This window comes from Phoca vitulina, unplaced genomic scaffold (assembly GCF_004348235.1).
Source record: "Phoca vitulina isolate PV1807 unplaced genomic scaffold, GSC_HSeal_1.0 scaffold23, whole genome shotgun sequence".
Classification (NCBI taxonomy): Eukaryota; Metazoa; Chordata; class Mammalia; order Carnivora; family Phocidae; genus Phoca; species Phoca vitulina.
Window position 1 is genome coordinate 14,698,917 of NW_022589726.1, and position 12,342 is coordinate 14,711,258.

The 12,342-nt window shown below is 48.8% G+C and overlaps 2 protein-coding genes across 18 annotated transcripts in view; both read left to right on the forward strand.

Moving 5' to 3' along the window:
* R3HDM2 (R3H domain containing 2) overlaps positions 1-8,769 on the forward strand; it is a 153,818-nt gene extending 145,049 nt beyond the window's left edge. For 15 of the 16 annotated variants that reach the window (XM_032421010.1, XM_032421012.1, XM_032421011.1 and 12 more), the window contains 5 exons: positions 4,162-4,331; positions 4,970-5,117; positions 6,442-6,539; positions 6,868-6,952; positions 7,738-8,078. In XM_032421010.1, coding sequence (XP_032276901.1) covers positions 4,162-4,331; positions 4,970-5,117; positions 6,442-6,539; positions 6,868-6,952; positions 7,738-8,078 — 842 coding nt within the window. Of the gene's footprint in view, positions 1-4,161; positions 4,332-4,969; positions 5,118-6,441; positions 6,540-6,867; positions 6,953-7,737 lie in introns of all 16 variants that reach the window. The other variant, XM_032420999.1, reaches the window with a different exon arrangement.
* A 2,407-nt stretch (positions 8,770-11,176) lies between these two features.
* The window catches only part of STAC3 (SH3 and cysteine rich domain 3), a 6,668-nt gene continuing 5,502 nt past the window's right edge, over positions 11,177-12,342 (forward strand). Inside the window, exons 1-2 of one of the 2 annotated variants that reach the window (XM_032421017.1) lie at positions 11,177-11,749; positions 12,014-12,281. In XM_032421017.1, the coding sequence (XP_032276908.1) occupies positions 11,684-11,749; positions 12,014-12,281 (334 nt within the window). In that variant the 5' untranslated portion in view covers positions 11,177-11,683. Of the gene's footprint in view, positions 11,750-12,013; positions 12,282-12,342 lie in introns of those variants that run through there. The other variant, XM_032421018.1, reaches the window with a different exon arrangement.

Sequence of the window (12,342 nt, forward strand, 5' to 3'; positions counted from 1 at the left end):
GTGGAATGGATTCCAGAATTAATCTTGCTCATAAGACATGATCAGTTCTTACCTTCAAGGAGCAATGACTTCTCCCTTCATCCAGACCAAACATGGCTCTCTCACAGGCTGAGAGGTTTTAAATTCAACAGCCTTTACCCTTTATTACATTACTGGTCTCTCTAGCTGTTTCTCCTAGTGTCCGCCGGGGGCACTTGACCTTGAAATTCTCAGTGGAATATGGAAATTATAGAAACCAGCTCCAAGAACCGCTGTAGCCTCTGGTGGTTCTTGCTCCTGCAGGGCATTTTCTCTCCTGTTTGTTAAAACAAGTATGTGCATGTACATATGGGTATACTTGTATGTGCATTTTTATGTGAATCCTTAGTGGTATCTCAGTGTATGTATTGGGTCTCTGTGGTTGTATCTCTTCATCTTCAAGTACAAGGTCTTAGAAACAAAGCAAGTGAGAAGAATTTTTCACTACCTACTCTGGACTTAGTGCTAGGTTAAGCAAACTGGAACAGCTGTTGTTCTGAACGTTGGCAGCACTGGAGGTCTGGCCTGGGATTAGAAGGAGATCATCTGTGCTCTTCCCAAATCAATAGAAATGGAGGAAGCCCTCTTCATCATCTAGTTGCCTTACTTCTTTGGAATTTCCTGTTACATGTCTTTTCTTCCAAGCTTCCCTGATTGATTGATTCTAGACTTCTCTGACTGATCCCTTGTACTCTTTCTAGGTGATGGGACCCTATGTTCCAGCTGTGTCACCTAAGAGACCATATTCACCATATCATTGATTTTAAGTCTTCAGTCTCTGCTCATGGGAATATAAGAGGAGCTGGAAGGAAAAAAACAAGTGCTGCTTCTTCCTTCCTTTCCAGTTTGCCCTTTATTGGGAGGAGAGAAAGCCAGCATAGCCCACAAGGGCTGCTATCACCTTCAGAGGACAGTCACCCGCCCTTCTTCCATGTAGCAACATGGTCACTTTTCCAAAAATAAAGGCAGGGATTAAGATTGGCTGTTCCTGGAACAACTGTTCTGGCTTATTAATACATTTTTGTAGTTGTCCAGTTTACCCCCAGGCCTAGACCTTAATTCCTCCACTGTGCTATTAGACAGCACTATAACCCCAGGATATACTTTTCTTCCCACTAAAATGATGGCCCACAGGTCCCTTGAGGTTACTCCAGAAGCGCGTGTCTGGGGAAGATGCACACAGATGTGAAATGGCAGTGATACATATACACAGACTTCCAGCTCACTGTGACACAGCACCGTGGCCAGAGTGACGTATATACAGAAATAGCCTCTCACATACTTACCGGCTCATTTTGTAGCTGAGGGGATTCCAGAGCGGAAACGAACACTTTTCTCTCCCACTCCGTAAGGATACAACTTTCCTTCACCAAAAAAGGGGAAAAACACTAAGATACTGTTGGATTGTATCCTGTAATATGGGAAAGATGCCTGTGGATATTATTTCTCTGGACATTCCTTTCCATAGATTTGATTCCTGGTGGTAAGGAAGAAGCCTTATCAGTCTTCTACCTCAGTGATTTAAAAAAAAAAAAAAACTAAACAAAAACCAATTCTGCTAGACATAAATGTCATCTGTTTGTATTTATGCGGTTTGCTTTGCCCAATCGACCTTTCTGCCCAGGTTTAATGATGCCACTTAAAAAGCCATTCACACGTCCCCTCTCCTTTCAGAGCTTTCAGGCTGAAATTGATTTCCTTATTCAACCCCCCTCTCCCCCTTCCCGCTTCAACCGAGGCCCCTTTCCCCAACCTGATTATATGGAAGTGCTGTCCCTCGGTAGTGGGGTGGTTTTTCTCTTCTCTTTTCTTTCTTTCTTTTTTTTTTCTTTTTCTTTTCTTTCTTTCTTTTTTTTTTTTTTTATTGCCACGTCCAATAAGAAGTAGCGACAGTTTAGCTGTTAACGGATGCCACCTGCTTTTGGCTTGAGGAAGAGAAGCATAAAAATCAGCTCATCAGCGTAGTGCTCTGTGTCCCGGCTGAGTGAAGGAACAATGCGCCAGGCCAGCGGGGGAGGGCTCAGTGTGGGGAGGACCAAGGCTGGGACTGAAAACCCTGGCTTTGTTTTTGTCGGGATCAGAGAAAATAATATGAGGACTTTGTTCTCTTTCCCCCTCCCCTTGAGCCCTCTAATAGCTCCTTATGGCTACATGTTGGTATTAGAAAGAGCTTCCACCATTTTCCTTAAATGCCCACACCCTACACACTCACATGTCCCCCCCCATCCTTCCTGGCCTGAGGCACTAGGCTCAGATTATGAGCTGCCTTCTAGAAAGCTGTAGATTTGATTATTTTTGCGTTGGCCCCCTCAGGTAGCAATGAGGTGTTCGAATAAGGTCAATTGCAATTTTGTTGGAAGAGGATGTTGGAGCAGGTGGGGCTCTTTGGATGGGGAAAGAAAATGCCCAGAGCAGCTATAGTAAGGGGGGAGTTGTTAAATGTATGACACTCCACAGCTATTCGATTTTCTGGTGGCCCTTCCACAAGCTATGCTGACGAATACCCTGTCCCCTGTGGCAGAGGATGGGGAGAGGCGAGCCTGTCACTCTGAGTATTTGTGCTGATTAGATGGACCCCAGAGGGTGGGGGCCACAAACTGACTGGAGAATAGGGTACGACAGATGCTGTGTCTCCCAAGCTGCCCTCTGAGGCCTCCTGCTGCTGCTTTTCCTTCCCTTTGACTGGCGCTACCTGAGAAAAGCAGTCACGCTCACTTCCCAGCATGACCGGTGCCCAGGGCAGAGGCTGCAGCATTTCCTGTCCCAGGAAGCGATGTGACGGCGGCAGCCAGTGGCAACCTCAGAGCACCGAGCCGTGACAACGGCAGCACTGCGGCAGGTTTTCGCGCTAGCCACCCCCAGTGCCGTTTTTCTCCCGCCACACACACACGGACTCAGCCTGTCCCTCAACGGAGATCTAGCCTGAGAGGTCAGGAGCAAACGCTCAGGCTGGACAGTCCCCTGTGGGGAAGCAGAGCTCCTGCCCATCCCTCCCAGCAGGGACTGTCGTTCAGACGGCTTCTCCCTGATCCCTTACCTTGGGCTTTCACCATGAGGAAGATTCAGGACTTAATGTTCTTCCACATTGAGCTCTTTGCTTCCCCCGGCCTGTGAGAGGGTAAGGCTACCCATGGTTGTTTGTGCTAAAACCTCAGGCTCACATCCAGTCACCTGAACCTGTCAGCGAAACCTTCAGAGAGTCTGACCCTCCCGCTCGATTCCCGCCATCACTGCTCTAATTCAAAACCTCCTCGTTCTTTTTTCTGTAGAGGCTTTCCAATTCATGTTTCTGCCTCTGGTCCCTCCCTCTCTTCAGCCATTTTACATCCGGCCTCTTGAATTAGCTCTCTGAAGTTCTGTTCCCAACACCTACAGGATAAAGGCCCTTACGAGAACGTGCTTCAAACTCTGACACCAGCTGTTTGCTTAATGTGTGACTCCGATAGACTGTCCATCCCGTAAGGGCAAGGACCAATTTTGTTTGTTGTACACCCAGTGCCCAGCATAGGAACTGGCACCTAGTAAATGTTCAATAAATGTTGAATAAATGAATGAACATATCTCATCTCCCACTTCCCCTACACAACCCCTGTGCCTCAGCACCTTGAATTATTTGTCATTTCCTGAATGTGACGTACAGCTCCATGCCATTCCCAATTCAAGTGCTTCCTGGCCTGGCTTAGGGAAGCTGTGTGCGTTCATCTCCAGAGCAACCAGAGAGATCGCTGACCTATCTGCAGCCATTACCAGAAAAGCCTGCACGTGCCTACGGCCCTGGCCCAAGCCCCAGGCTGGGACCTGTACCATGCCCAGACAGTTAAGCAATCTGACCTGGGCATTTGGTAATACCTGATTTTGACAAATGGAGTAGTTTTCTGCCAAGCATACCAGGCACCCCTCACCAGGTCAAGGCCACGAGAGCATTGGCATCTGGGACCCATGTCTCTTCCACTCAAACTTTCACTAGTTTGGGAGAGGGGAGTCACACTAAATCAGCAACTATCTCAGATTCCTGGCAAGACACAGTTTAAGTGACCCTGAAGCGAGTGGGTTGATTGCTTACTGGCTTTCACACTCAGGGTTAGTTGGAAGGTCAAAATATAGTCTGAATTCACAACTGATCCCTTTCTTCCTGCCACTCAGGAGTGTCACCTTCTGGACCAGGTGTGGTGGTCATGCAGCTGAATGTCCCCAATGGACCCCAGCCCCCCCAGAACCCATCCATGGTCCAGTGGAGTCACTGTAAATATTACAGCATGGACCAGCGTGGGCAGAAACCTGGAGACCTATACAATCCTGACAGTAGCCCCCAGGTGAGTCCTGCAGCCCAACATTATCTTGGCAAGGAGGAGACCAGATTTTTCTCGGGGAATAATCTTTGCCATTGACTGAGCAGCCTCTTCTACTTGTCTGTCCATGGGCACTCTTCAGGGGGGAATCATAAGAAATAGAGGAGAGTATCTGCTTTCAAGGAACCTAAGATCTAAGGGACACATACTTGGAAATGCCAAGAGAATACTTAAAACACTATGTCAAAAAGTGGATGTTAAAATAATACAAATTGGGGCACCTGGGTGACTCAGTCCATTAAGCGTCCGACTCTTGATTTTGGCTCAGGTCATGATCTCAGGGTCGTGGGGCTCTGAGCTCACCAGGGAGTCTGCCTTGAAATTCTGTACTTCTCTCCCTGTCCTTCTCCCTCTGCTCCTCCCCACCCCCCCCCCCAACGCTCACTCTGTCTCTCTCTAAAATAAATAAATCTTTTAACTAAATACATTAATTAATTAATACAAATTAATTAGGGACTAAGGGGGCTGTTGGAAGGAGCAGTCTGACTTTGACAGAGTTCTGCAAGAGAAGTTTTCTGAGTGAGGTGAATTTTAAGCCAAGCCATAGGAATATCCAGAGGGTCATGTTTGGTACATATGATGTGTGCTCCTCTCTCCCACAGGCCAACACTCAGATGAGCAGCAGCCCCGTCACGTCTCCTACCCAGTCTCCAGCACCCTCTCCTGTCACCAGCCTCAGCAGTGTCTGCACAGGACTCAGTCCCCTTCCTGTCCTCACACAGTTTCCCAGGCCTGGGGGTCCAGCACAGGGTAAGGGGTTAGATTAGGGCTGGCTGCTGCCCTTCACAGCCCATTCCCAAGTGGGAAGATCCAGATGGTAGCAACAGGCAGGAAACCAGTGTGGCCTGGTCATCCAGCTCTCGGAGCCAACTCTTCCTTTAATATCCCTGTTTAGGCCAAGGACACCTGCCCCTCTTTAGTGCTGCCCATAGTCAGCTTACTTCAGACCTCCTTTACATATTTAGTATTTACTACCAAGTCTACAAGGTAGGGGACTGTGAGCCCAGGAAAGAAACTTTCTAACGAACCTAAGAGTTTAACTCATCAGTACTGAGTCTGAGGGCTGAGACTATGGGGATGTGTCAGAAACAGTGTGGTTTTAGAAGAGAGAACAGTGGAGTTGGGTTGAAAGACTTGGGTTAAAGTTCATGTTCTACCACTAATTAGCTTTGTGATGTTGAGCATGTTACTTAACCTTGGAACAAGGCCTCAGTTTCCAAATCTATAAAATGGGATTAATCACATATAAGATGGAAATAATAATATCTGTTTCTGCCTTGGCTGTCACAAGCAGTATTAAAAATCAGATGAGAATATGGTTTAAAAACTAAAGTGTTCTGAAATCTAACATTTATCAACAATAAAGTAACATTTATGGTGCTTACTGTGTACAAAGCATTACTATAAGTGCTTTGTGTGTCTTGTATTCACTCAACCTTCAACACTGATGAAGGGAAAATGTACCCAACCTCTCATTTCCAGTAACAGAGCCAGGATTTGAACCTAGGCGGTTTGGCTCTAAGCCTGTGCTCTTACCCACTCACTGTATTGCCACTCAACAGGAGTTAGAAACTTGAGCCCTGGGTTTGGGGTCGGAGAATCTATGTAAGAAATTAGGGGAACCGGGCTGGCTCAGTCGGTAAAGCATGTGACTCTTGATCTCAGGGTTGTGAGCTCAAGCTCCATGTTGGGCATAGAGATTACTTAGAAAGAAAGAGAGAGAGGGAGGAAGGGAGGGAAGGAAGGAAGGAAATGAATAAATGAATGAATGAATGAATGAATGAATGAAAAACATTCATAAGGGTCTGTAGGTTTCCTCCAGGGCCTTTCATCTGCAGTGGACAGAGCCCTTCTTCAAGGGTGAGGGAACCTAAAAGCCCCATTTGCCTGAGATACCTAGGCCGAGAGCCAAGGAGTTTAGGAAGAGAGACAACTTTTCAGTCAGGCACATGGGCACTCCTATCATAGAAAAAGTGGGAAAAGTATGCATTGTTGTCATCTATCTCCAGAGCCCCCATAAAAGTCATACCATGAAGTTCTAACTCCCAGAAAACCATCTGTTCTTCCTCCCTAGGTGATGGGCGCTACTCCCTCTTGGGCCAGCCATTACAGTATAATCTGTCTATCTGCCCTCCCTTGCTCCATGGCCAGTCGACTTACACGGTACACCAGGTAAGGGTGTCCACCAACAGACCCCTCTTCTCATCCAGGCCCCTAGCTCTGAGCCATCCACCTCAACCAGTGGGGTGGACAGGGGAGATAGCATAGTGAGAATGAATAAAGTGGGAGGGACCTTACCCTTCTCCCATACTCATTCTTCCCACCTGACCCCAGTGCCAAGGGGGAAGGACTCTGTTTCTCAGTGGCCACTCTGGCCAGTCTGCCTGCTACCAGGCAGGATCCTCAGGGTTGGGTGCTGCTCCTTAATCTTTCAGACATTAGGATGCAAGGCAGTCAATGTTGTTTACCTGGGATGAGAGTTATCTTTCAAATGTTGAAGGGACAGAGTGGATTGAAGCATGGAAACCGGAGCAAGAGACAAGCACTCAAATCTGCCTCCACTGACCTGGGGACAACAGATGTCGGTGAGTGACAAAATGCTGAATCCCCAAGAGAAGGTGCTCACCCCTCCAGCCTGCATTACCAGCCCAGGAGGAGTGAGAAAAGCCAGCTTAGGGTGGGGAGTAGAAATAGGACCCTTCTGTACTCAAGAGCAAGGAGAAACTGGAGAATTGAAGCATCTCAGTCCTCCTTATCAGGCCATTTCAGGTCCTGGGAAAGGTGATGGGAAAAACTGAGTATAACACAGTGGCGTGGGATGCTGAGCCTATTAACAGGAGAGTCTTATGAGAGTGGTCCTGACCCTAATCTAGGATGTCTGCCTTGGTAGTCTTCCTAGTCCTTTAGGAGAAGCTTGACAAGAGAATATGGGGGAGTAACCCCCCCTGCAGGCCTTCCCCACTAAGCATTACCCTTACTTGGAGTGGTTTCCTAAACAAGGAAAGGCAGGGAAATGGACTTCCCTAGATGAGAAGGAAGAGGGATCTCTGGGAAGGGGACGACTGTGGGATATATTTCAGATTGGGCTACTGACTTGGCACAAGAACTGAGGTGTAGGTCTCCAGATCTGAAGAAATCTGGGATTCTGACCCCCAGTTTCTTCTTGGTCTAAGAGAAGAAAAAGGTTTTTTTGTTTCTCCTAGCTGCCTAGATGGTGGGGTGTTGCATTGATTTGGGGAAGGAGGAATGGGCCAAGTGGGCAAGGCCAGGCTTTTGAGGACGCCGTCTATAGACTTGGGTCAGCTGCAGACTTCTCTGCTGCCTGTTTGCTATTCTTCTCACAACCATGTCCTCTCTCCTCCCCTTCCAGTCCTGGGCCGGGTGCTGGAGGTGACAGATCTCCCTGAGGGCATCACTCGGACCGAGGCAGACAAACTCTTCACTCAGCTTGCCATGTCTGGCGCCAAGATCCAATGGCTCAAAGATGCTCAGGGGCTGCCTGGCGGGGGCGGGGGGGACAACAGTGGGACTGCTGAGAATGGCCGCCACGCGGACCTCGCTGCCTTGTACACCATTGTGGCTGTGTTTCCCAGCCCCCTGGCTGCCCAGAATGCCTCTCTTCGCCTCAACAACTCTGTGAGTCGCTTCAAACTTCGAGTGGCCAAAAAGAACTATGACCTGAGGATCCTGGAGCGAGCCAGCTCCCAATAAACGGAGGAGGGGAAGGGACCGGCACAGTAGGGGTGGGGGCAGGGTGGAGGGGGTCGAGGGATCCTGACAGATCACGGACAGAGGCAGAAAGGAAGGTGACAGACACTGAACTGGAGCCTGAGACAGTGGGGATGAAGATGGAACAGACACACTGGCACTGGACTCCTCCTTGCTCCCCTGCCATGGGTCCCCTCTTTTTCCCCTGGTTGGCCCCCCTTGCTTCCTTCTCCTTCCCATCCTCTTCTGTCATTTTTTATCTCTTCTCCCACCATGAAATTAATTTTTTTCATATTTTTTTGGTCAGGTAGAATTGGGAGGGTCCCACACTCCCCTATTCAATCTCCTTACCATCCCAAGCTCCCTTTTCATTTCTGGTCTTTATGAATATATTTATATGGACAGAATTAAGAAAAGCAAAATTGATTTCCCCTTTCTCTCACTTCCCCCATCTTGTCTCCCCAAACCCCAAAGAGTTAAAACTTGGGCCTCCCCCCACCTCCCAGAACACTTGTATATTGTTTGTTTGAGGTTCGTGCCGCAGTAACAGACAGTATTTAATTGCACATACAGATGTTTGCTGGGTATATTCACTGTAAATTTTATTTAATCTGATTTTTTGTTTGTTTGGGGGGTTACTTGGGGGGAGGTTGATTTTGTTTTTAAATATAAAAAAAAAAAATCTGTCACTGGACGTCAGTCCCTGTTTCTCTGTTGCTGCCCTGGTATGGGTGGGAGTTGGAGGTCCTGGGTAGGTACAGTCCCACAGCTGTTGGAGGGATCTCATATAGGTTGAGATGGCTTTCCCTAGCATATGCACACATACCTTCCTAACACTATTCCCTCATCCCATTCTCCTCCTTGGACATAATATTCGGACAGGTGGCTGGGTCTCCAATGGGACCTTTGTTCTGGGCTCTCCCAACTCCCAACTCCCAGTAAGTGTGGTTTCATCAAGCACATCCATTCTCAACTCCAGACCTCTGAGTCCTTATTAGTAAAATAAGAGACTTGGACTAACTAGCTTACCTCTGAGGTTCCTTCCACTGTGTTAATTCTGTGATACTCATTTAGGGTCCTCATGGCTGTCTGGGGAGGGGTGAGTGAGGTCCAAAACTGGGTTGAGATGGTGGCCTCATACGTGTCCAGAATCTGATCTTCTGAAAACGTTTCAGGGCCGGAGGACTTGGGCCTGTCTTTAATACAAAAGCCATTGAGTGTTGCGTGGCAGAACAGAAGTGGATGTTTTTATAGTAAAAGCTACATCAATTGAACTTGCAGTGCCAAGATGCCATATTATCCAGGCATGCTCAGCAGTCCTTGTCCTATGCAACTGAAGAAAGGTGAAAAGCAGACATTCCCTACCCCGCATGGACGGAGCTTTTCTCTCTCTGCAGCTTCTCAAAGCTAGCCCTGTTGTTGTGCAGCCTGTCAGACCGGGGCCATTAAGAGCCATCCAGCAGGCCCTATTCAATCTCACCCACCCCTTAAAGAAAGAAAAAGAGTAGTGACAGAAATGACAAAGCACATGACCCTGGAAATCTCTTGGGTTTGGGTAGCAGTATCTCTAGCCAGGCTCCTCTGAGGCTTGTCTGACCCAACCTCCAGTGTAATCCTTTACTTCTTACAGATACAAGGGATAAAGCAGCACTACATGACCACATCCAAATGGCTGTCCTCCGAGATGGGAGTATCTTCTCTTTCAGCCATGTCACAGTCCAGAGTAGGAGAAGGCTGCATCCCTGCGAGATAAGAATGCCAGATACCTCACTGACCCATAAGTTCATATACCAGGGCATCAGATGAGGGAGATGGAATCAGGGAATCCAAATGATTTCGCAAGTGTGGGGCATGGCTATCTTACCTCCAGAAGTTTGCAGTCCTCGTGGGGAGGCAGACATTACTTAGAGAAGATAACCCGCCCCCACCATGTGGTAGCTATTGTCTTCTGTCCAGTGGGAATGAGACCATCTCTACCCTGACCATCAGACCCACACTCTCCCAGAATCCCTCAGACAGAAGTCCCAGCCTGGATTTTTTCAGTAGCTCTTAGATTTCCCTTCACCCTGAGGACAAGATTTTAGAAAGGGGGTGGGGGGATGTTCCTAGGGGCATTGGAGGGAATAAAGCAGTACTATGCATGTTCTTCACTCCCTTTCAGGATGGCAGCGAGGTGCCCCTCCAACTATCCATGGATAAGGATGCAATCTAGTCTGGCTGATAGGAAGCCTCTGAGAACTGAAATTCTCCTTTCTTCACCAGTTCCCGGCCCTTTCCTTCCTAAAGGTTTGAGGTAGAGGTAGATCAATGTTTGAGGGTGTAAAAACACATGGCCGCAGGAAAGACAATGGCTAAAAAATCAAAAGTTAGTTCCTAAAGTAGGTCCAGGGAAGGTAGAATTGGAGAGGTGTTTGGACCTTGGGGAAAGCTGTTTACAATTTCATCTTTACCTTCAGTCATCCAAAATCACCTAAATGAGTATGCAGCATGAACAGACACTGTCCCTTCTTGAATTTAGCTAGACCTGACCTGTACACCATAGATAAAAAACCAGGGTATAGCAGCTCTGGGGGATGGGAGGAGTTAGGGTCCAGCCCAGCCCAGACCTCCCCGTGTCCAATTTCTCTGTGTCAGCTGTGTCGCTCAGCTGTCCACTTTCCTCCAGCCCTGTCATTTCAGCTCTGACACCAAGGCGAGAGACTGGGAGGTCTACAAATAACGTCTGGGTAGCCGGTGTGAGTACAGAGGGTACTGGGGGGGCTTAGCCCCCAAGGAAGAGGACCAGTCCTCCCCCAGCACCACCATCAAGACCCCAGGGGCTCCCTCTTCCCTCCACAGACTGTGGACTGACTTAGGGAATCCCAAACGTAAGTTGCCTCTTCATCCTCTGCCCATCGCCAGAACTGCTCCCCGCAGCTTCCCCAATCTGTAGCCTATTCAGTGTCTTCGTTCCTCTCTTGCCTGTGAGTAGTTAGGGTTTTAGGAGTGAAATTATGACTCCAGGACAAGAGCTAGGATTGGAGGGTGGGGTGGGGGTGGTGTCAAGGGAATGGAGTAGTAAGGGAAGGAAAGGCTCATATTACTCTGAAAACTTAAAATAGCTGAGGACTGAAGCAGGCTGGGAACTAGGCCCCGGGCCCCCGGGACTCAAGAAAGGGGCTGGGGTGAACAAATGTCCCCAGCCCATCCCTCCAAGCATGCTTCTGGACACACACATTAAACCTCTTGAAGAAAGGGGATCTGGGAAGATGTGTGTCACATCTCTCTTGCCCACAGATTCCCAGGAGAAACAAACTAGGAAAATCCCTAAACAATGCAGCTTTGAGCACTGTGTTGGGGCTGGAAACGGGTGGCCCCGTAGGGCAGGGAAGGATGTGCATCAGTTTGAGGAACCGGTTGGGAAGTTCTTTGGTCTGTTGCGCTTTTCTCTGGACCTCCATGGAGTCTTTCTGTCGATAAGCCTGTGAAAGGATTTCTGTTTAACCAAATTTCTCCCAAAGTCTCCCATTCAAGGACCACCCTACGGTGAGGGACAGGAATTAGGACAGGGACAGGGAAGAATGGCAGTCAGGGATTAGATTTCATAGTGGGGTCCAACCTCTTGCAGGATGACAGAAAAGGAGGTGCTGGAGTCCCCTAAGCCCTCCTTGCCAGCAGAGACTCGGCAAAGTGGGGTGAGTCTGGGCCTGTGATCACCGGTGTGGGGAGCTGGGAAGCCACCGCAGCCCTTGAATGTTTGAATTGATCTCACTTGTATGTGACTCATCCATCGTCGGAATGCTAGCCTGCACCTGCAGCCCCCAATATCTCCTAATCCTGGGGTGTGCCCCTTGCCCACGCTAGAAAAATGTTTAGTTAGCTTCAGCCTTACCTGCTGTAGAGAGCGTGACAGTTCTTTTAACTTTGGGTTTCCTCCCCTCCCCCATCCCCGCCCTCAGCTACAGAGGCTGAAGCAGTTATTCAGGAAGGAGCCTCCGGGGACAAAGGAGATGGAGCTTCCCCCAGAGCCCCAGGCCAATGGGGAGGCAGTGGGAGCTGGGGGTGGGCCCATCTACTACATCTATGAGGAAGAGGAGGAAGAAGAGGAGGAGGAGGAGGAACCACCCCCAGAACCTCCTAAGCTTGTCAATGACAAGCCTCACAAATTCAAAGATCATTTCTTCAAGAAGCCCAAGTTCTGTGATGTCTGTGCCCGGATGATTGTGCGTGAGTCACGAAGGGAAGTGGAGAGAGTGTGATGTTGGAGGCGGGGGGGGGGGGGGGGGGG